Source organism: Cygnus olor, chromosome 8 (assembly GCF_009769625.2).
Source record: "Cygnus olor isolate bCygOlo1 chromosome 8, bCygOlo1.pri.v2, whole genome shotgun sequence".
Taxonomy (NCBI): Eukaryota; Metazoa; Chordata; class Aves; order Anseriformes; family Anatidae; genus Cygnus; species Cygnus olor.
In genome coordinates this window covers 25,923,297-25,948,141 of record NC_049176.1, presented here as the reverse complement: position 1 = coordinate 25,948,141, position 24,845 = coordinate 25,923,297, and the positions used below count along the sequence as shown (strand labels likewise).

The 24,845-nt window shown below is 37.2% G+C and overlaps 1 protein-coding gene across 2 annotated transcripts in view; it reads left to right on the top strand.

Annotated features, from left to right (window-relative positions):
• FAF1 (Fas associated factor 1) overlaps positions 1 to 24,845 on the top strand; it is a 161,474-nt gene that overhangs the window by 112,260 nt on the left and 24,369 nt on the right. For both annotated transcript variants that reach the window (XM_040564936.1, XM_040564937.1), the window contains 3 exons: positions 3,489 to 3,643; positions 14,818 to 14,954; positions 17,481 to 17,569. In XM_040564936.1, coding sequence (XP_040420870.1) covers positions 3,489 to 3,643; positions 14,818 to 14,954; positions 17,481 to 17,569 — 381 coding nt within the window. The remainder of the gene's footprint in view (positions 1 to 3,488; positions 3,644 to 14,817; positions 14,955 to 17,480; positions 17,570 to 24,845) is intronic.

The following is a 24,845-nucleotide window of genomic DNA, read 5'->3' as shown; positions in this document are numbered from 1 at the left end:
GGCCCCTTCTGAAAATTCTAGTACATGACTGCATGGTTTTCATCATCAACGTCCTCTGAAAAATACGTCTCTAGATGGCTTAAATTCTTAAAGCCCATCAGATAGATATTCAGTACTTAGAACCTTTTCAGTATGCCATACCTGGGGACTAACAAAAGTTCTTCCCCATTGGATTTTTTTCTTGGTTAAAATTTTGTGCTAAGTATATAACCCTGAAGTCATTATGTTTTTGAGACATCCAACACAGAACAGACTGGTGTTGCATTAATAGTCTTCTTTTATGAAAGTCAAGACCGTTCAAGAGTTTAGTAAACCTATTTTATTTGTATTGACTAAAAAATTCCATGTATTAGTCATCCTAGAATCCTAGAATTTACTCTGATTTTTTTTCAAAAGTCTAGAAAAAAAAAAAAGCTTCTTACAAATATATACTACCATAGGTTAATAATAATAATAATAAAACTCCCCTCACCCCCCAAAACAGCTTCAAGCCCTTTGCAATAACACATTTTTCCAAGTAAAAAATATTCTTGCCTTCTATAAAGATTTTTCAAAATGATGTTTCAGCACTTTGTCCTGTTACCACTTTTCATTGTTCTTGCAATACGCCTATGCCCAACCTTAATATTTTGGACAAATTGGCAGACACAAATGTAGTCTGTATATATGGTGCTTAGTCTTTGCCTAGCAAGATTTGTTGATGCAACAAAAATTACATTCACTTGTAAAGTAGCTCAATGTAAACATCTATTGTGTATGTGTCTGTTTTGTTTACTAAAATTTGTCTGTAAATCTTTAAGCCTAAAACTGTACATATTTTGAAACATTCAGTTGTATGGAATCTCATATTTAACAGTTTCATGGGGTTGTTTCTTTGGAACTAAAAGCGTTTCTCAAGAGCCTTTTTTTTCTACTCGCTCCCCGTGAAAAGAGGAGAGCAAAGCCATCCGCTTACCACAAAGCAGTGCCACCACAAAGGAAAGATTAAGGGTTTAGAGAGAGGTCAATGTGGGTTTTTCTCTAACTAAACACTTTCCTAAAGTTTCCTTGTGGAAAAAATAATGAAGTCATCTCAGAGTTTTTAAAGAATTTTTATTTCTTTTTCACCGTCTGCATTCGCTTGTCTTCTCAGCATGGATGTTTAATCTTTCTAGGCTTTGTGAATTGGTCCAAATGAATAAGTGGTGAGCTGTCTCTCTAGGAGCTAGAGGCTTATTCTAAGGCCCTAATCACTGAGTAAACACATCTTTGCCCTCCCTCTCTTACAAGTGCTATATAATAGTCGAGATTCTAGCACAGTAACCTGGATATTGCAGGGATCGACGCTTTGAAATGCAGAATGGCTGATCCTCAAAAACAGACAGTGCCTGATCTTCCCCTGCCTCTTTCTTCTTTTTAAATTAAATATCACCACAGAAATGCTGTTTTATTGCTTGATATTGTGCGTTAGTGCCCTGGATTTTCAAGTTTAGTTTCAGTCAACATTGTTGCCTGCACTTATATGGATCTCTGCATGTTGGGCTTATTAATGGCCCTTTCTGGCACATGTGTACTTGGTTCTGAAGAACATTTAAATTAAATTAGTCAAACATTAATGCAAATTACTAATCCCTTTCCCAAAGTCTAATGTTCAAATGTATTATTCTTTTTATATAGAGTCATTAGGTTTTATCCAAAGCTAGTATTTGAAGTTATAGCCATACTGGTTTTTTAAAAAGCAAATTTGTCTCAAAATTGCATCCCATGTCTTGCTATATCAATGCACCTCAGTATCTAGCAGTCTTAGTTCTAATGAAGAGATTTTAAATGACTTTTATTTAAAAGTCTGAAAATACCACTTACTGTATTGTCTAAGGAAACGCGTTCAAGTAAGATTTTAAAATGTAATGATGGTGGTGAGTGGAACATTGTAAGTTTCTGAATGGTGTTTATAATTTCTTAAATATTTCATGTAGGATCATGGTCCTTTAATAGCTTACAGTTTTGCTATGTTTTTCACAGTCTGCTCTCTGTGTATATACAGACTCACCTTCCAGAATATGGTCTGAAAGTGTCATGGGGACACACAGCAGAGCTGTATGCTGCTGACAGTGAACTTCAAATATTACTTGATAGGATTTCAGAAAAACACGGCAAAGATTATCTGGTTTCAAGAGGCCATTAATACCATCTTCAGCATCTAGTCTTTGCTAACAGGGCAGCTACAACGAGATGTATCAGAACTCACAAATGTGAAGTGGGATTCACGATTCACTCATTTGATCTGTTTCCCATGTCTAGAGGGCAAGATGTATGAGGAGTGGCTGAGGTCCCTTGGTTTGTTCGGCCCAGAGCAGAGCAGGCTGAGGGGAGGCCTCATGGCGGCCTGAAGCTCCCTCACGAGGGGAGCGGAGGGGCAGGCACTGAGCTCTGCTCTCTGGGGACAGCGACAGGACCCGAGGGAACCGCATGGAGCTGGGACGGGGGGGGGGGGTCAGGCTGGGTGTTAGGAAGAGGTACTTCACCCAGAGGGTGGTCGGGCACTGGGACAGGCTCCGCATGGCAGTGGTCACAGCACTGAGCCTGCTGGAGCTCAAGAAGCATTTGGACAACGCTCTCAGACAGATGGTTTTGGGGTGGTCCTTTGTGGAGCCAGGAGTTGGATTCCATGATCCTTGTGGGCCCAACTCCTTCCAACTTGGGATATTCTATGATTCTGTGATTTCCATACCACATCCCTTGCACTTGTGTCTTACACATTTACAGTGCTGGGACGGCCACTTTCTTCTCAGCTCCACAAGAGATTCAGCCAGCTGGGCTGGCACATGGCCTTTTCATCAGCTGCACATTGACTTATGAAGTAGGTGAGAGGCTGATGTGCTGTGGGCCTCCCCACACCGTACGACTGGATGGAGGGCTGCCAAAACATTCAGCATGTAGCATCACAGGCTTTGGGACAGTGGGCAGCTGTACTCTTTCTTACTCAATTTTCTCTTTTGTTTGGCTACAGATGGGATGGTGATAATGCGCTGTCGTTTTTGAAGGTTGCGTATAATTGTATTTGTTTGGAAATCTTAGACACTGCTGTATTAATTGGTGTGTTCCTTGCTCAGGGAATTGTTCTAAATGTTTGTTTCTAAACTTTGTTTGTTCTAAATTTTTGGTGTTTTTCTGGCATGCTGCCCAATAAAGTTCACACTTTTTTTAAGCTAAGTCTATTCATCAGGTTTTTGATTTTGCATTGAAATGTTACTATTTTCATGTTTTAAGGATATCATATCATATTTTGGTACCCAAAATAAAATTGCAAGGAAGAATTGAGATTTAGAGGGATAGACCCTTTGCCTTGAAGTCTATTGTTTTTTTTTTCTGTGTGCACACTTTGAGGTAGTTGGCACCTTCGATAGACACCATTGGTGTACTAATGCACAAACCTGCAACCATAATTTAAAATTACCAAATAGACTGAGGAAATTTTCACTGATCAATCTTTTTTCATGTCTTTTCAGAGAAAGCTTCTTGCTATCTACCTCCACCATGATGAAAGCGTACTAACCAATGTTTTCTGCTCACAAATGCTCTGTGCTGAATCTATTGTCTCATATCTGAGTCAGAACTTCATAACCTGGGCATGGGACATGACAAAAGAAGCAAACAGAGCAAGGTAAGACTCTTTGCACTGTGAGTGGAGCAGCTTTTCCTCCAAAGAAGAGCTTATTTCTGTGTATCAAATGTTTTGTTGCTTGATATTTATTTGAGTTAAAAACTTGGTTGTTCATAACTAATCAATGAAGCTGTGCTGGCAGATGCTCACTGGGAATTGAACCCTCCACATTTTCATTACAAATGGACTTCTTATTCCTGCATAGGAAAAATAGTTCAATAATTTTAGAGTTTATTTTGCAAACATAGCTCTAGAACTACGTCTCCTCTTGATATTTCTTTACTGGAAGTGGACAAGAGAGGACAGAACAATCACTTTGTCTAATAATACAGTTTTAAAATGACACTTATGTTTCATAGGAATTCCTCACTCGACCTTCTGCATTTGTCATTGGATGAATCTGTGGTTGTGCATGTAATTCAAATTACTCTAGAGAACAGTTAAAGATTATGAAAAAAAGCAAAAGGGGGGAGAGAGAGAAAGGAAAAAGAAACATCTAGGTTCTTTCATGGGACCAAATACATAGACGGGAAACTTGCTTAAGTCTTTTGGTATTGCCATTCATTGGCAGTAAGGAGCCTCCTCCTTTTCTTTTATCCCAGAACTTGGTGTAGAAGGAAACACTATTTCTAAACCATCTGTAGTGGCTAAGTTCAGTTGACTACCTGCTGTTCTATTGTTTGGTTTTCTATTTAATTCTCTAGTTTCTTTTATTTTACAATGACAAAAAATTGCAGTGTAGTTTCTTTTGAAAAAGTGTGTTTGAGGGTTTTTTATGACTGACGATCAACAGCCATGTAATTGCTTTGTTGTGTTTTACTAAAGAAATCTATTAAGTAGCACAACTTTGATACACTAGTAATAAGAGTTTGCAGGTTACAGAGACACCTGTGGTGACCAAAGCGACAGAAGCTGCTTATTAGAAAGAGCCTGTACAGCTGTGTCCTATTAACTCCTTATGACACTTTTTAAAACACAAAATAAAGGGCTTGTTTAAGGCTTTATAGCTATTCTCAATGAACCTAGTCACTGATTGTGCAGTATGATAGGGTTTTTAAGCCTTCATTTTTTGCTTTCTATTAACAACAACAAAGAAACTGTCATATTAACAGTGAGGTCAAAAAATAGTAAGGGGTAAACAAGGCATGCTGGCTCAAATTAGAATAATTTCTCATTTGTCTTTAGTGTCACATCCTGCTCCTTAGACTGTGATTTCTTCAGAGGGGGCATGGTGCTTCCTTCCCTCTTTGGAAAGTGTCAGTGCACTGTAGGCATTCCCATAAATAAATATGCAGTACCTCTGTTTAATTGCTACACTTCTTTATATGACACAATGACAGTGGTGTTGGAGTATTCTGTTTCCCTACAAACGCAGTTGCATGTAGCTTTTTGTTTGAATGGTGAGAAAACAACAGAAGGAGCTGGTTTTTGCATTCTAGTGTGGCCCAAGAACACTTATTTGCACTGTTAGAGATGCATTAGTGAAAAAGGCGACATGGGAAGGTAGAACAATCAGGCACACTTTATTTACTCTAATCAATAGGGACAGCTCAATTTCAGTAGTAAGAGACAGGTTTTCAGTACTGTAGATGACACGAGTGATTTAAAATAGATAGAAATACTTTGTCATATAAGCAAAAAAAGTAATAAATCTTGGATGTTCTGCTTTTTCTTACCCTTTGCTGTCCTCTTTCTGAAATCTATGGATGAAATGTATGTCTGTTCTGAAAACAGTTTTATTGCTAGCTTCTGCTTTTCTCATTAATGAAATGGGGGTCTATCCTGAACACTGTAGAAACAGCTCCTAAATCTTTGTTTCCTCATTTTGTGTCTGATACAAAATATGATTTCCTCATATCAGTGTCTGATAGTAGTGATGTTGACAGTTCTGGCCCTACCTTTTGGGCCAAGCGTACAGCTGGAGCAGCTCACCAGCTGTGTTGGGCCATTGCATGGGCTAAGCAGTTCCTCAAGTATCCAGAGAGATTCTGGGATAGGTAGGCAGGAGGGCCAGACATGAACAGCTGTAGTTCTGGCATCTTCGTACTTCAAAAGTTGGCTTAATACCATTATTGTAATATAATGGTGTGTGTGTATATATATATGTACACAAGCACATGCATAGGTATTTTTATTAATTCATTAATATATATTAATGTAATTCATGTATTTACATCCAAGACATGTATATAATGAATATACATACATACATATATGCCTACACATGCACACATACTCTTATGTTTGTACACACAGCATCTACAAACATAGATTACACATAATATTAACAGATTTCCAAAGTACCTAATGTTTGCCAAGCAAAGCAATGCCAAAACCATAAAACAGTGCCTCAGATGTCTGTAGCAGCTTTTCAGCTTTTGATATCTTTGCCCTTGGGTGCTGTATTTCAAGGCGTTGCCAACTTTTCTCAGCTATGATGACAGGTACTTGTTAGTTTTAATGTTCAAATGATAGTTTTTCATTTTGCTTAAGCTTAGGAAAGAGTTAATTGACCAAAGTGCTTCTCAGCAGCAGGTTGTCTTCACCTGCAATTTCCGTCACCAAGTAATTAGCCATATTCACAGTTGCTGACCCTTAATACTAACCTACTGAATGATGCATGCCTGGACGAAGACCAGTTGACCATATTACTCTAGCTCCCCAATCCTATTTGATCCTTCAGCGAATATATTGCAGGTGTGGGGTCTGTGAGTGCCGGACTTGGTGAGTTAATTTACCACTGCCTTCTAAGGAGTGACCATAGATTCTGTATATGTTGCTTGCAAAACTGCTGGACTTGTTCTTTGGGCATCAAATCCTTAGCAGGTTTCACAGAACAGTGTGAAAACCTTATCTATTGTATTTTGCAATATTTTATTTAATTTACTTTAATAGCAATACAGTGCCAGTCCATAAAAACAGGTCAAAAGTCTAATTAATGTTTTAAAAATAAAGGCTCTCAAACACCAGGCGAGTTTGTCATTTTCTGTATGGTTTGTTTTGAGGAGGAAGAGGAAAGAAGGTGAGGAGGGAACCCTTCTGTTCCATGATTACATCCCACCCGCTCATTTTCTCCTTTTCTCCTTTGCTTTTGATTTTAGTGGCGGTCTTAACAGAATGTCAAGATCAATTTGCAGCATGGTTTAACTCAAGGTTTGCATTCTGCCAGCAGCAATTGTCCTAACGAACAATGCCGTGTGTTCTTGTAACTTCAGAAGCTTTTAGAAGGCTCATGGCAAGGGCAGCATCTAATGACTTTATTAGTGTAGGGTTTCAAAATGGGCTCAGTAATTGTTCACATCTCTTTGTCATCTAGTCATAATTACTGCATTGTATTGTTCAGGGTTGCACTTGTGAATAGTTTCCTAATAGCACTGAAATGAAGAAAAAAGGAAAAGGATAAAAGGTGATTGTCTCTTTAGATAGAGAACAAAACAGCCTGTATACAGATGATGGTTAAACTGTTTATTATACACCCACCAGAAAAGGTAAACTGTCCCTGTTTAAATATTTATATACTTCAAGGTAATGTTAGTAATCTAAAAATGTCCAAATTTGGAAATTAATCTGGAATAAAAACCAGTATAGAATGCATTTTAATTTGATTGTGTTTAATAAGATATGGATGTCTCTGTGATATTCGACTATAAATAGAAAATAGTCTCTGTTGATCTGATGAAGGTTTTCAGTGTGTCATTTTATGTGCCTGTGAAAAAGCTTCAAGGTCATCTGAAAAAAAATTATTAAAACTTCAGGAATTAACTATGGATACGTTTGTAAGCATATATTTTAAGTTCCTGCTGTAAAAACAAATCCTAAAGCAAATTCTATCCCACTGTACTCACAGTACAACATGGTTTATTATGCTTGTTGAACAGAAAACAGGAAGGAATAAAGCTCTATAGTGTCCTGTGCAGAAGCGAAGGCAGAACAGGTAGTCCAGGCAGATTTGTTGGCCTGCTTTGAGGAAGGAGAAAGAAGTCATTCACAGGTCTGTTTAAATGGAGGAGTCCACAACTCCACCAGTGAGGTCTACTGCCAGGTAGAATTGAAGCTGGAGAGAAATTTAGCTGCACCTATGAGAGTGTTTAAATCAACCTTCAGAAGAAGTCACTGAGCTGGCAGAGTCAGAATCATTTGTACTAAAATACAGCTGAAAGGCATGACTGAGTCTCCTTGGTACTGCAGGGTGCCCGATGGGGACAAAGCCTTTTGCAGAAGTGCAGGTGTCTGTCCTCTTTAGGGTAAGATGACTCTGCTTTGACCTTTCCACTCTCCTTTCTGTTACCATTCCGACTTTGGTCTTGGAGAGCTGCAGATTACAATGTTTAGTCCATATCTGGCCAGAAGGCTCAGCTCTACCTGCATCGTTCCTGGCTGATGGTTGTCAGATCTGACCTTTGGTGTGAGGGAGATTCTCAGCAACTCTCCATAACTAGTTCCAGTAGTTGGTTTTCACTGCCTTTAGGCTGTTCTCGCTGATATTTAACTTAAGTTTCTCTTGCAGCAATCGATGACAATTATATCTTGATATATCCAGTAGACAATAAGATATACTCTTACTTTCTGCTGCTGTGTTCTTAGTACTTAAAAAGCCCCACTGTGTTTTCGTACAATTTTCTTCTAACACTAAGCAACCATGATTCCTTCAGCATTTCCTTGTATCTTGTCCTTTTCAGGTATTTGTTATTGCAAACAATATTTATATGGTCCTCTTGCAATAGGTCCATATCTTTACTGGAGTACTGTACCTAAAACTACCTTCTCAATACTAAGTACAGAAAGAGGATTATTTCATGTTGAACAAACCATGCTTCTGATTACTTACCCCAACGTGTCATCATCATGTCATGAATTTTCTTCTTCTCTTACTGCTTGATTCTTACCCTGCAGTTGTACAGTTGTTTCTTCTCCTCAGAGACTTTCACTGACTTTGTTGAATTGTCAGGTTGTTTCTCTGATTTGTGAAGATTATTCTGAATTCTTATACTGATTTCCAGTGTGCTTGTAGCTTCTTCCACTTTACTACCATCTGTAAACTACTTTAGTAGTTTATTAGTAAATCTAACTAGCAATTTTAGATATTCCTTAGCAAATCATGTTAGATGTCTGTCTTGTACAATAGACAATGATCAAAACTACCACTGAAAGGCAAGTGCATCTTTTGTTTTCCATTTTAAGCACAGTATTTGAGCAAGCAGTCCAGATATGTTTTATTTATACTTTTACCAGTAATTTTGTCTGGTGTCAGTGATATCTGAAAGGATGGATTAATGAGTTTCTAGATAGATGTATTTTAGACTGAATAGGGTTATAAAGTATTTACCTAATCTGTTTGAACCTGGAAGGATGAAATTAGATCTTCCATGTTTTATGAAGAGTTAGATAATCCACTCATCTAGGCTTTACTCTTGCATAAAGAACAAGTGGATAAAATCATGTTTCTTACATCTGAATCCTTGATATTTAGTGTGTGGATACTCAGGAGGATATCTACATCATTTGAGTCAAACTGCTTTATAGATTTTTAGACAATACCTTGTGTCTGTTGCTCATCATCCCTTGTATTTGAGTCGACAGATATGACCCTACTAATGTGGGTAATATATTAACTCTGTATTATGAAAACTATGGATAGCAAGCTTATTTAAATATACCATTTTGTGACCTCAACTTTACTTTTTTTTTAATGTAAATACCTAATATAAAAATGTTATTTTTACATTAACATTTTAATGAGTCTTATATTGACTTTGCACAGTATATATTTTTTATTAAAAATAATCGGGAACATTGCATGTTTGATATTCATCATTGTTTTCTTCATGCTCAAGAGAGAAGTCAAATTTTTCAAAGCAATTTCTGAAGTTTTGAAGCTTCTAAAAAGTAAGGTTAACCTTGGGAAGTATCTGACCATAAATAAATCACACTTTTTCCACCCAGAGTCATCCAGGTTGTGGACTGAACATCAGTTCAGACTGAAAGGGAATAAATATTTTAGAAGAGGTTATCAGATTTTGTCCTACTGCTTCTTTTTGAGCCAGACTTCAGGATGAGGTGATGGTAGCAAAAGACATCTCCAGGGCAATACTGTTAAAAAGCCCTTTGGAAGAAGCATAGTGGGTACCATGTGCCTAAGGGCCTCATTTTGGGAAGAACTTTTTGAAAGTTTTCCCAACAGTATGTTAAAATTAAATGTAACTACAGGAATATTTGTGTGAATAAGACTGTAACAAATAACCAGATTTCTGTTGGCACAAAAAATAAGGAAAATTGATCTAAATTCCTATGCAATTCTTTATATTTATTTGAATACTTTTAATGTATACAACTAAGATGAAAATTCTCTCTGTATGGAAGAGAAATTAATTTTTAATGCCCTAGGCAGATTTGCCAGTAGAATTACTAATTAACATTAGTTTCATTCTGCAAGTTTACACCCTGATAGTTTGAGAGCCAGCAAATGCCTCTCTCTTGTGCCCCACTTAGGGACTGTGCACCGGGGATGTTCTTAGCCATCTCAATTGTTTACACTGAAATATTAAGGAACATTTACATTTTTCTAAAGTATTTGTCATCATAGTTTTTTTGTTTGTATGTTCTTACTCATGGTTTGGTAAGGAGGGATCGTGCGTAATCGTGGATCCCAACTTGACTGCAGTAGATCCCGTCCATATGAATAACAGAGATGTGAAGGAATGTCATACATGAGCAGGATGTACATAAAGGAACAATGAGATAATACCAGTCATTTTAATGATTCCTATGAAACACTAAGCAATTTACACTACCAAAAAGCTCCATTATATTCATATGTTTTTATGTTTTCTAGATACGTACGTATTTTGTAGCGTAAATAGGTCTCATAGAGATCAAAAGCTTCCCAGAGACCAAAACATCTTGAGGTCTGAAATAACACTTTTCATGGTCAGCACTTGGGCCAAAGGTGACCACTTCTATTGTTAAAAATTAAAAGCTGCATGTTCTTACAAAAACCATTATTGCTAAACCCAAGCATTTGCAAAGTTCTGTACAACATATCCAAGACTGAGCTACTATAGACCACGGACTTCAGATGTAGCAAGTATCCCCTTTGTTTCTGAGGCTCAATAATATTTTTATACTTTTTTCAGTAGATTTTTAAAGCAGTTATTTTTCCATAATAGTCACCTTAGAAGCTTTTTAAAAGAAATATTAAATAAATTGCATTTAATGATATAGTTACAAGAAAAAGCAGCGCCAGAAGTACATTTCAGTATAATGTGTCGTATATTAGCTGTTAGGGTACGTTAGCATGATTTTCTTGTCTGGGAAAGTAGCTTGTGTAGAATGTGCAACAAACACGATAGCTCTTCTTACAGGTTATCACGGAGTGTACGTGGAGGGAAAACTGCTGTGCAGTTATCAGCAACCCCCAAAATGAACATCTTCATTTCACCAGAATAATTTTTCCTGTGTGTTGCTTTTAATTAAGGAGCGAGCTATATCTAAGAATTAATACCATGTTGATCTATGGTTAAAAAGTTAAGATAAGTTTGTAATATTTTTTAGGGTTTGCTTTTGTATTTGTATTTGTCAAGCCATGATCAGGGACTGTGTTTATTTTGTAGCTTTAATAACTGCGGATTTCATTGCTAGTGAGTCACGAAAGAAGTAAAGACATGATGCTGTCTGACAAAATTATTACTTCATGATGACTTACTCTGTAACTTTAAAAAAAAATCTGTAAGATATTTTAAAATGGATTTTTCCTTTGTAAAATGCTTTTTGCCTTTCTCATACTTTTTTCTCCGTGAATATTTTTTTAATTTAAAAATAAAAGGACTAGTAGGGTGCCATTTGCCCTCCCTTTCTGGCCGTGTTCCTCTATTTCCACTTTTGGTTGGAGATCACAGTAATCCAGCGTGTTGTGGAAAACAGTTCTCCCCAGAGTGACATCTGGCTCTTTGATGAGCTCCACAGGCAGTTTTCTTGGCAGCTCTGGAGATGCCACTAAAGGATCTGGCACACTTCTATTTAGATGGAAATAAGAAAATCCCTTGTAAGTGATGTACACATTTGGTTATGCCACCAAATTGTTTTGGTCCTATTCAGATACTTCTGGAGACAGTAAATACTGGCGTGAAGATTTTTTTGTCAGATATGGAGGAAAGTAAAAAGGTCTGGAAATCCACAGTCAGGAAAGGCTGAAAAAGGAAGGAAAAAAAGGCAAAATTAGTTGCAAAATCTATTAAAAGGCATGAGGAAAAACTGAATGGGTATCATGAATGAAAATTCAATTCCTACCCATCTAGTAAAACGAAAGGAAGAGATGTTATGAGAAATTGCTAAGCACTCACATACCACTGCCCTGGCTAAGAGCACGTATGTGAGTGAGTGATTGCAGGTGAACAGGAGTTATGCAGTGCAGGTATTGGAGATTGCTGGCAGTATCTCTTTATTCAGTGTGACATCGTTGAACTACCTTCATATTTTTATTGGCTTTACTATAGTTCAACAGACACATGGGGTCTTACTCAATTGCAAAAGAGCAGGATCTATTTTGATGAATCACGTTAGTGAGGAGCTTTTTGAGGGCAATTGCTCATCTCTGAAGATGCACGTTGTTGCCAGCTGATTATTCATCCCCCACAAACATCCTCACCGTGGCTGCCAGTGCTGTAACGTGGACATCCTTTATTCAAGGTTGGAAGAGCTGGGAGGGAACCAGCTCTTGTTCTTCCCCCCCACTCCCAAGACAGAGAAAGGCTGCCTGATGGCAGCGATGGCGAATCTGTGCCATTCAGATCAGGATTGGCTCCTGCTGCTCTTGTAACTGGTACAGGAGCGGGCTGGCCCTGTCCCTGCAAGCTGAGCAAATTGCAGCAGTAGTGGAGGAAGGGGGAGATTTGAACAAGCAGGGTGGATGGTGCCAGGGGCTTTGAGAAGCGGCCCCAAGAAAAAATCATGAGAGGAGTTGTTGGCATCTGGCATCTGTTCTGCTGTTACTCAACCAGGAAATGTGTGTATCCTTACAACAGTCTGGCACAAGATGTCATCTTCAGAAGCCAGTAAGTTGAAACCTATACATTTCCCAGCCTTGATTTTACAGGACCTCTAAGTATCATAATTTGTTAGGTTAAGAGATTTTCCTAAGGCAGGAAGTTCCACATAAAAAAATAAAAATCATCTCCTGGGAAAAAAATATTTGGGAACCTTTTTAACATACTGAAATAACTGCTTCATGCAGAATTCTCTGCCTACTGAATTCATACCTATGAAAGCATATTTTGTGAATGAGCTGTGTCTTAACAAAATGCAGACAATTTAAAAACAAAAAAGACACAAACCTTTGACGAATACAACTATTATTGCTATTACCTCTTAGTTTTGTTCCTTCTAGTACTCCTGTATAGTGTTTATTCACCTTCAGTTAGATATTTTGTTTTCCCATGAAACTTTAGTGCTTTTATACTGTGGCATGCCAAAGTCTGTTTGAATAGTTTTAACGTACACGTTTCAGGAATTCAGTTCTATTGACCGTGCTCTTTTATTACTCCTAAGAGAAACCCTGGACTTACAGGAGTCAATTTGCCATTGAAGATCACCAATGACTTCTGTGAAGCTGAGACATCACTTATCTATTCCCACCTTGAAAACCGAAAATTGAAAGCATTATTTTTCTTAAGAGTTTGTATGTCCAGACTTTATGGACACTTCATTTTATCAGTTCGTCTTTACTTAGCTCTTTCTGATAGAGCAGTCCCTATTTGGCGTTTTTGACGTTGTCTTTCCATTTGACAGTTCTGAATTGCAAAAGATGGAGACACAAGGAGGCAAGGAAAGATGTTTGCCAGTGACATTTATGGCTCTGAAGTACTCGCTAGCTATTCCTGCTTATTGCCTTCCATCCAACTACAGACATAATTAGGCTATAAAATGGCTTTGAGTTGTAGGGTTTTCTTTCTATACTTCAGGTGCCCAATATTGTACTCATCAGGCTTTTCAGTTTTTAGTGATTTTATTAGATGTAATATATGATGATTAAAAAAATCAAAACATTTTTGAATCTTTTCAGTATCTTTTCAGAAGAAATGACTTAGAGCGCTTGACATTTTAATGCAGTTTGTCTTTTCAAATAGATTTGGCTTCTAATGCATGTGACAACAGGACTTTGCTCTTCAGTTAGAGCATACATTTCAGAGTAGTTGTTACCTAAAATATTATCATAAGGCATAAGAAAACACACGATTTAAGTTGCCTTTCATGAACATAATTAAGAATTAATAAGCCTGTACCAGTGGCTAGTCCTCAGAATTTCCACTGTTTTGCCTTTTGTGACCCGTGTTATTAAAAGTCCATTATTTTTACAGACTTTATTAAATTGGATCTTATTAAAGCATTCTATATTTGCATTTGGTCTTTCATAATTCATTATTATTATGACATTTACTTTTTACCATCAGATCTGAAAACATATCATAAGCTACCCTTTTCTCTTGAAAGAAATGCTAATTTCAAACAGTCCTCTAATGGAAGAGAAAAGCTTTATCAGTTTTTTCATTTATTCAAGATCGTGTTAAGAATACTAATGCTAGACTTCTCTATGCTAATATCTGAGAGCTTTTTTTGGTCAAAAGCTTAGAATTATTGTTTTTAGACCACACTGCTAAGTATGTCACTGGCAGGGCACTAGTACAAAAGAAAAGACAATTCTGAAGTACCCTGTTTTAATTCTACGACTGATAAAAAGATTTGCTTGGTATTTCATTATTAAATTATGCTTTCATATGAAACGATACTATTTTTATACTTCTCCATGTTTACTAGGTAATGTCTTTACTTAGTTCCTTTAGAAGTTTTTAACAATCGATTTAGTGTGATTATTTGGGGGTGGGTGGGAACTGATTGTGAATTAAAGCTTCAATGTAACAAAAATGGGATTCTCCATCAAAATAAATGGTTTCTCTACCAGTTATTAATTGTCTCAGTGTAGACAATCTGGAGTCTATCATACTTGTAAATATTTTCATAATTTAATCATAAAAAGGGATAAAGAGCTCTAAAATTGAATGCGGAAGCCTAGATGTTAACCAGCAGATAGCAAGATAGCACTCAAACTGCTGAATTTTAATTTTTTAAATGCTATCTTCCAAAACAACTCCACTATGTTAACTGTTTTTTCCTCCACATAGGTTTCTGACGATGTGCACGAGGCACTTCGGGAGTGTTGTGGCCCAAACTATTCGAACTCAGAAGACGGATCAGTTTCCGCTTTTTCTTATTATTATGGGAAAACGATCATCTAATGAAGTATTGAATGTAATACAAGGTACGGTTCTTTAAAGTATTTCGTACGTGGTTTCTAAAATTGTTAGGAGACATCCTTGCTAACTGTTTCTTTTTTAAGGTGTTCAGACTATGAATTTATTACACAGAAGAAACTTGTAATTGTCACGGTATAAATAGCTATTATTCATAAATGCGTTCTTTAGCATAGTGTTAGAGATTGAAGTTGCCATGACTGGAGTAGAATCCTAGTTTAGGTTTTTCAGATTTTCTTTTTAAAAGTAGAAGCCGAATCTCCCGAAAAAGGAGTTGCATTTAGTTTTCCAAATTTATAACCAGATAAATCCCCAAAATTTCAAAATGTTTTGGCTGCATTTTTTTGTAGTGCCAGCATGCATTTAGTTCTCTGTGTAGCTCCTTGTTAATATGTGGACTCCTGTTGCATGTAGTGGGATAGTATTTGAATATGAGTTGCTTTTTCGGGCCTGCCTGCAGTGTTGAGACCCCAAATTGGATCAGAATTTTAAGTAGCTAATATAATCTGATATAAATGAAGCTTTCTGTTGTACGTGAGCAGTTATTTCTAGCAATAACCATTCTTCTGATTCCACTGGCAGTAAGGTAACTCAGGTGTGGAATGCCCTTCAACTGCTGTTCTCAGTAACTCTTCAAATTAAAATGCGTCACAGAATGGGTACCCCTCATTCTTTCTTCCTCCACAAGGTTGCCTTAATGACTTTGTTCTCATTTATTTATTGGTCATATCTGTCAGTTTTTATTCTAATATCCTTATTTTCCTGAGGAAATTAAGCCGCTGGAAATCCTGCCTTTTGCAGACAGTGTTACTGTTTCTTTCTGCATAGGAGATTAATCATTTTCTTGAGGAATCTGCAGTGCTTCTTCCTGTGGCCAAACTATTAATTTTGCATGGATTTTATCTCTTTAGTGTAAGGTACAGCACAACACTAATTCATGGTATGTCTATCGCTTATAAAACTTACTTCATACTAATAACCTCATAAATAGATTTTCTTGTTTTTATAACTCTACAGCATTGTTAAGCATTTGTGTAACTTTTAGTCACCTATGTTTTCCCACTGAAGTCAGTGGTGCTTACAGACTCAGAGTCATCATGTAACACAGTTTTATACTATAAAATAATCCAAATGATTTAATTGAAGTCGCTGAGATTTAATTATGTATCAGGTTTTCTCCAAGTAGTGTTTTGAACTAAAGTGATGATCTCTTGCAGTCTTACTTAAATATACCCTTGGATTCAAATTCTGTCAAAACCCAAATGTGCTGTGCTTGTTATTTTCCCACGAATTGGGACATATCTTTTAACAATATATCCTCAAATGAATGGTAGTCTCTGAAGTCATGCATGTTGTAGCATGTGGGATAATATTTTCTGCTAAGGTAGCAAATGTTAGAAATGGGAACAATGAGGGCCTTTCAGGGCAGGGTGAGAAGGCAATGTTTGCAGAAGAGATACAACAGTGTAGAAACTTAAGTCCTAAAGGCGTTTATTGAAATGCAGACTGTCTAAGTTTGCTTTTGCTTTTTATTTTTTGCTGGGGTTAGAAACTCTGGGTACATTTTTTGTTTTCTTTCTTGGTACTGTGGCTTATGGTTAGTTTATTCCTTTTAAAATTTTGACCAGCGTTACCAATATCAATCTAGCTCTTGATGGCATTGTTCTGTCAGTGTCCAAACATCATTTAGGTTGGCAGATGTTAACAGTTTATAGACTTAGCCTATTTCTCATGGAGAAATGGTCTTGCCTTTTAACTGCTATGAGTGGCTCTAACAGGTAATCTAGTCTTCAGTCTAAGAGAAACCAAAGACTGAGCACATCTTGGTAGGAAATTAAACTCATCTTTCAGTCTTCCTGAAGGCTGGAGACACACTGCTAGAAAAATGAGGAATTATCTGTTTGATTATATACACGCTGTATTTCTTGAGATTTATGCACAGGTAATTTATTTTCCCCCTATTACTACCTTTACAAGTTTTATCAGAAGTAAATACACTGAAGAGAGCATATTATTACTATTTGAAATTTTACTACCCAAAATAGTTAAACCTGAATAAAAATGCATGTGCACACATGCATTTAATCACTGTATTCCTTTAAAAAAATAAAAAAAATAAAAATCTGTTTAGATGCTACTGGAAAACTCCTACCTTTTGTTACCTGACTAGCCAATTGCTTCAGTCTCCTTGATTATACCCAAGAATTCTAAACCTGTAAAAAAGAATTCATGTCAGGGAATCCCAGGTATACTTTCCTCTAACATCAATGTTTAAAAGAAAAATAGAGTTATTACATGCAAGCACAAAAACAGTTTTTCAGATTTGAACTACCTAAAGTTTTAGCCTATGATCAACGTTTGCTTGCAGAAACAGTTTTGAATTTTCAATTAAAATCATTTTGCTAAGGTATTTGCATTTTCTACTCTGTCACTTTTTTTTGAACTGCCTATTTTTTACAGGTTAATTCTAAGATGACTTTTTTTTTTTAATAACTTTAATGGTTTGAAGTTCAGCTATCTTCCTGTGTTGCTAGGTAACACAACAGTGGATGAGCTAATGATGAGGCTGATGGCTGCAATGGAGATCTTCAGTGCTCAGCAGCAGGAAGACATAAAGGATGAGGTGAGACTTGAAAGTTACTGCAGATACCTACTGTCTTCCACAAATCACTGGGGATGCAAAAATAACCAAATGTCTCTTTAGCCAATGAAGTTGGGTATGGCATGTTTTAGCGTGCCTTTTCCATTATCTGTGATAAAAATATTAAGTTTTCTTTGTGTCTCCTATTGTTGGGTCTCTCAAAAAACTCCTTATTGGTTTCCTGTCATTTTCAGAGTGTTTGTTTCCTTTTTCTAAATATTAGTCATGAGTAACTGTTTACATTTACAGTGGTATTATAGAGCTTAGTATACTCATACAAGGAAATGGCAATCAGATTTTTTCCCAATGACCAGCTCCAAGCTGTAGGTAGAAAGCAAAGATAGATTATGTATCTGAAATGTATATGTTTAAAAGGAGTTTGAGAAGCAGTCTTAAAGAACAGAACTATGCTAGTACAGAATCACCATTCAGAAGCGGGTAAGAGACGACACGACTTTACAAAAACAGTGTTTCAATTGCAAAGAAGTAGACACAGTGAGGCATACAGCTGAGGGATGTTTATCTGTTACTCTATAAATTGAGAGTGACATTTGGAAGTAATGAAATACTTACTCGGGAATTTATAATAATTGGTGTGTTGCCATTCAAGATTATTCTTATCCTGTTGCGTAGACATTGATTGACAATAATTCACTAAACATTCTTCACATTTAAATCTTGTATCTTATCTGTATGAGATTTACTGATTATGGTTATAATAATATGAAGGCATGCTATCTGCACAATATTTGTAGTTCATTTTTTTCTTTATGCTACCTGTAATTCATTGGTGAAGAAATTTGACTTTGATTTTGTTAATACTGAACACAACTTTTAATATGAGGATTACAACAAAAATCCAAGGCATGATATAATTGAATTTTTTATTGCATATTAACAGCAATATGTTGAGTATGGATTTTTTTTAATGCTTTAATAAGAAGTTAAAATTCACAATATGGATGAGTTCTGAAGAAGACAGTACTAGAAACTACAAAATCTGGCATAAAGGAAGAAAACGGAAGGAAAGAAAGAAATATAAAGGCAGTGAGATAAGAACAGATAAAGGGATAAGGAAAGGAACTAGAAGTAGGACTAAAGATGTGTAAGAGGAAAAAAAAGTAAAGAAAAAGTCAAAGAAAAGTAAAGAAACTGGAGTGGAGTATAGGGAGGAACAGGAGACCAGAACAGTTGTCCAGAGCGGGGGAGATCATTGTGGAGGAGAGATGGTGGAGGTCAGGTGAGACAGTGATAGACCTAGGAGGAGAAAACCAGGCAGGTTTGCAACTGAGAAGAATCTGGGCATGATGCTCAAAAGAAAAAGCTCAAAGAAAGGGAAGGCATGCTAGCCTTGAGGCCATGATTGCAGAACCAGGAACTGGCTTCTGCATCCTGAGCTGCTGATGGTTCTTCACTGAATGCCCAAGAACAGTGACAGCCCTGTAATATATGTCCCCACTGTGGTGATATAGATATCTCCAGGCTTTTTATTCTAAGTGCTCTACCTAGGTAGGGAGAATAGAAAATTAATTTTTATACATTTCTCTAAAATCTTTCATTGTCCAAGTCTTCTGTGTGTGTTTTTTTTTCACACTTCCTTTTGTTGTCCTGTCACCGAGAGCATCACTGACATTTCTTGCCCATTGGGAGCTTTTTTTCTAATACACTTTGACATTCAGAAAACTAATGGAAAATTTCATAAACTTAGGGGGCAGATTTTCAGACGCTATGGGTTCTATACACAGAGAGGGTATTTACTTATAACTTGGCTTCACTTGTTACAAGCACACAGGAAAGGTGATCTCAGACACTTTTGCCTTTGAAGCAGGAAGTTTGAAAATGAAAAACAACCGTGCTTTATGAAATTGCTATTCCAGAGAGGGAGTATTTGGCAAGCAGACTGTACTCCTTAGAAGGCTTTCACCTGAAAAAAAAATATTGTCTTTTTGTGGTTTGCTATATAACATGTAGCTTTCTTGTAAGTCTTGTACTTGACAACTTAGAGTGTTCAAACATCAACACCTTTTCTTTTTTAAGAACTTACTGCAGTGGGTGCATTTTTTTTTTTCCCAAATATCACAATAGCAAACAGGATACAGAGTCCGGTTTCTGTTACTGTTTTCTTAATAGCAACAGTAAGTCATCATAAAACCACAAGAAGATAAGCAGAAAATTCTTTTGTGCTTTAAAAAGACAAGTCATCTATATAGTCTTGCTGTGAGCAGAAGTGTGTGTGAGAGAGAGAAATGGAACTGGAAACACGTGTAAATAACAGCATGAAATCGTTAATGGGTCAGTTTATGCAGCTGAACTTCTCCACTTTGGATCTTTAACTTGCATGACCATGAAGGCTTCAAACACAGCTATTGCATAATTCTGTTTAGCACAGCATGTTTTGCAGTGCCCTCTGATGGTTATTTCAGTACAGGATGACTATTACCACTGCCAGCTAATGGTACAGGTGTTCGCCGCGATGCTGGCTGTAGCTGTTGAGGCATCACCTTACAGTCAGTTCCCTGTCATGAATCATCGACTGATATTGCAGGCAGGATGCTCAGAACACAGTCACCAATTTCTCTCTCCTGAGCAAAGTGAGTCATTTCATTAGCTGGTGGTAATAGTATAGTTAGCTAAATCCTGTGCTTTTGTATCCAGGTATTAGTAAAATTTACTGGTTTAGCCTCCTACAATTTTAATCAGACAAATTTGGGGCATATTTCTATAATGTCAATTACTAAAATACCATCATTTAACCGGTGATTGGATTTAACTTAATTAAACACAATATATAAATCTTTAAGATTTTTCTTACTTAGTCTCCAAAGAAATACGTTAAAAAATACTGAGATGTGTATCTGTAATCATGGTAATCCAGCATACCTGTCTTGAGGTACAAGTGGTGCCTAATTTAGGCATCCGTTCTCTCTCCCAAACTTCCTTAAAAAGGGACAAATCTGGCTTCCCATTCTTCTTCCTTCTCTCTCCAAGGCTTCTGGGCCAGTCATGAACCCTTGGGCCTGTCCTTGCTGTGTGACAGCTGTGTTGACCAGGTGACATTTCAGAAACCTCATCCTTCTTTTGGGCCACACTGTTGATGTGCCATTGTAGACACATGGTCTAGCTGTTACGCTGTCTCATTTTGTAAGTTTGGTACTCAAATTGCCTTTGTAGCAAGCCACAAAAAATCGCATATGGTCATCCAGGTGGTGATGTTGTACTCATGTGGCCCTTTTCGTAAGAACTGGCCAATGGTTAATTGAATGATGGTTCAATGGCCTCAACGGCAGCAAGGCTGGCTGGCCAGGATGCAGTCCCACACTTCTCAGCGTGGTCAGGTCTAGGGGCTGAGTCCAGCCTCCGGATGTGTATGCAGAATTATACATGCACCAGTAGAGACCACCATCTCCCAGGGAAATACTCAGTCCTGTGAGTTTCTTACCCTAGAAACAGCTCCAGGCTCCTTCTAATGGATATTAAGAGGCTACAGTAATGATTTCATAGATCTAACGGACATATTTTCCTTTTCTAACCATGTCTGCTCCTCTGGCCCACACTACAATTGTTTGTACCTCAACTACTGTTTGGGCAGTAGGGTTGGGGATTTTTGCAAAGAGGAAATAAATGCCACTAAAGAGTTTCTCCTGTAAGCAAAAGAGCAGTCATCTCAGAGCAGAGATGACTGGCCCCTGCCAGTGTTGATCAAGGTGGGAACTGAGATTTGTCAGGGATTGACGTTGAAAGGAGTGCGTGGTATCAGTTCCTCTTAAGTGTCAGTGCCTGCTGCTGGACTTGACAAGAAAACAAATGATAATTGTAAAATAGTGTATGCCCTGGAATGTCCATTTGCAAACGCTCTGTTAGTTTGCTTGTTTTAATTTGATAGTTAGATAATCATCCCAGCATTGCATGATGGGCCCACACAGATCTGAGTTAGTTCCTTCGTGAGGCTGATGTGAAGAGATCCCTGATTAAATACTGGCATTACAGTGCAACACACCTGTTCTGGGCTGATCCTAAGCATTTTTCTCTGTTGCCTGAGGAGGAGGCTTCTCAAAGGATTACAGTAACACTTTTTGACAAGCTTATACAGGGTGGAGTTTCCATGTAATGACAGGGCTCATTTGATGATCTCTCAGTAATGCATTCTTTTTATTTTTGCTGTCAACATTTATTACTGTAAAAGCAATGACTGTTACACAGCTGGTCCAACTTGTCCACATTTAAGTAACAGTAGGTCTCTCGTCGTGTTTATTTTCGTAGTTATGCAACACTAGCACTCCTGCTCTCAGATGAGACTTCAAGGTGTAATTGAAATACTCACAATTTCTTGAAAAACTTTATTCCTACAAATCCAGATTAAAACCTTCAATTCACTTTAAACCATGCCTGCTGAAACACTATGTATAAGAGACATACTTAAGAATGTTTAAACTTGAAAAATTGTTGTAATCAGTCTCACTGAAGATAAGGTAGAAAAATGTAGACCTGCAAAGTCACCATCTTTGCTCTCTGATCTTAGATGACATCTCTTCTTCCTAGATGCAGCTACAGCATGAGAAAAAATTTTGTTTCCTAACTAATATCCGGATGGAGATTTAAAAAATATGTTTAAAAAAAGAAAAAGCCAAAAAAAAACCACAACACTCCAAAACAGCAACATAAATTCACCTTCTTTTCACTGCCTCAGCTATTTGTAGAAATATGTTTGTATGTCTGTCCCAGAACTGTCTTGTACTAGGCGGAGATTTACTGGCCAAGTGTTATTTTTGTAACTTTGAAGTAAGGAAAATGTATTGCTGTGTCTTCCTCGTCTTCTGCCTCTCTGCTGTCAAATGTCAGGGATTTAGGGATTTCCTTTTTTTTTTTTTGCCATGATGATATAACAGTTCTAGCTTCCAACACCTTTTCTCTTTCTTCTTCCAAAGATGTACTTCACAGCCACAAAGGAAACTCGAGGAAGAGAACTCAGTCCTTGTGAATATTCTCCTAATTTGTGATGTTTGTCTTTTCCTCCTTCAGATTAGTTGCTTTTCTCCACTATTTACTTGCAGTTGTGCTTTCCAGTTAGAGGATGGCCTAAATATTTCCATCAGACGTGCAGTAGACCTCTGCGATTTCTGTTTAGGCACTGAATTAAAATCAGTAGAAGTTAGGCGTTTGAATACCTTTGATAATATGCATTCCATCTAACACTGTCATGTGTATCATGGTGTATAGTATTTGTGCAACACGAGGCTATGAGAATAAATACATGAAATTCATTAAATTCCAAAGCACAAAACATTACGGTGATGACAGCCATCTAACGGAGATTCTCATGTAACCTCTCAAAAATCCAATTAGCACGTTTACTAATTATTACTAGTTATAACTAATTAAACTACAGTAATCAAAATTTATTTGAATAAATTTTCCTTTTTTGTATTTGTATTATGAGAGCACCCCAAAGCTTCGGTGATTGGTTTCCCATTGTGCACTTCACTGTACTAACACGCCAGCAAGTATGATTGCTGTCTTCAGGAGTTTACAGACTATTTTGAACTTAGACCAAACGTGAAGCAATGACAGTGGAAAGAAAGAAGATGAAAATATTCTCAGTTCAGATGGGTTTTCAGCTGTGTATATTCATGGCTGCAGCCACTGACTATGAGCTTAGTTTCTCTTAAGAAACTTCAGCTTTCTCAGCGTGCAGCCCAGATTGGTAGAAGTTTTAGTAGGACTGTCTGGATGATTTTCCATGGCAAGTAACTGCAGAACTGCTTCTGGAAGGTTTTGGTTTTGCTTTCTTTCATATCATTTGAGGTAATTCCCAAAAATCAGTATCTGGAACTGGGCTTTGAGCCTTTGATATAAACTGGCAGGATTCTGCCCCTCTCCCCCTGTTCAGTCGTCCCTCCCCACCTCTGGTTCTGCTTCGTTTTCATTGTTCTTGTATGCCTAACACGTTTTGTGTACACTTTTTAATTCTACATACTCCTCATCATGTATGTTTAAGTTATACAATGTGCAAGTCTGTCATCTCTAGTGAATCAAATTAATGCTTTTATTGCACTGGTTTGTTTGGACAAAGGGGTGTTTCTCTTTAACGCTCCCATGAATAGCCTAAAGCACTTGCAGTTTTTAATTTCAGGAGTGGTTCGGTGAAATGAACCATCTTTCAGATAAGCATTCAGCATTTGTAAATACACTTCTTTTTGTCTTTCTTGTAACAGCCATTTACTCATTGATGCTCTGAGAAATGTCTTTTGCTCATGATAATCTTATGTAGTTGTTTTATCTGGTTTTACTTCAGAGTAAAACTAATCCCAAAGAGCAATGGGGTGTAACACATCTCTCTGAGACAGATCAGGTACAAAACTGATACCTGGGGTTAAATCATTAAATCCTGTCTTCACAAGCAACAACAACAAAAAGCACAGAAGTTCCAAGGCTGACTTTTCCAGCTAAATATCCCATCCAAGAAGCCAACTTTTTGTGTCCTGTGTATTTTTTTTTCCCCCTATATAATCTGCAGGAAAAAAAAGGAGATTGCTGTTCTAAGTGCAATCAGGAGTCCAACTTTTCCATCATACCAACTCTGAAAATTCCTTCTATTTGGTGCTTCAGAGGTAGCTTTATGAAATTATGTAGGGAATAATTATTGGAGAGGGAACATACATACTTTTCCCTATGCGCTGAGCTCTGATAGCATACAGAAAGCATCCATGTAGGCTGACAAGACCCTTTTTCCTTTTAACTTTAAAGATTTAAATCCTTTCTGCTCCATCACGCACTTCAAGCTCTTTCCATTTTTTGCTTCCATTGTACCAACTCTCTTTACCTCACCTCTTTGCGCTTTGTTGCCCAATGTTCCTCTGCCATTGCACCCTTTCTGCCTTCCTTCCTATTTTCTTCCACCTCACTTTCCTCATGGTACACTGTCAGAAGGATGGGCTTTTCTCTTCACCACTGATCTCTTGGCTTGCAGGGTGCATCCTTCCTATTTTTTTTTGTCTTTATTTGTCTGTTCAGATCTTACATTCATCAAGAAACAGTTGAGGCTTACTGCCTTATTAGAGTCAGATCATATAATTTTATCCAAAGGTAGAATTTAGACATACAAAAATACTTGTATGAGCAAAAAATTTTTTTAATTGTTGATTTCACTGGATTTGTTTGGTATCTAAATCATTCCCAATTGCCTGGATTTTTTTTTTGTTGAACACCAAATAAGACTTTCATGGCTTGTGCAAGAGCAGCTAAAAGAATCTAGATCCAA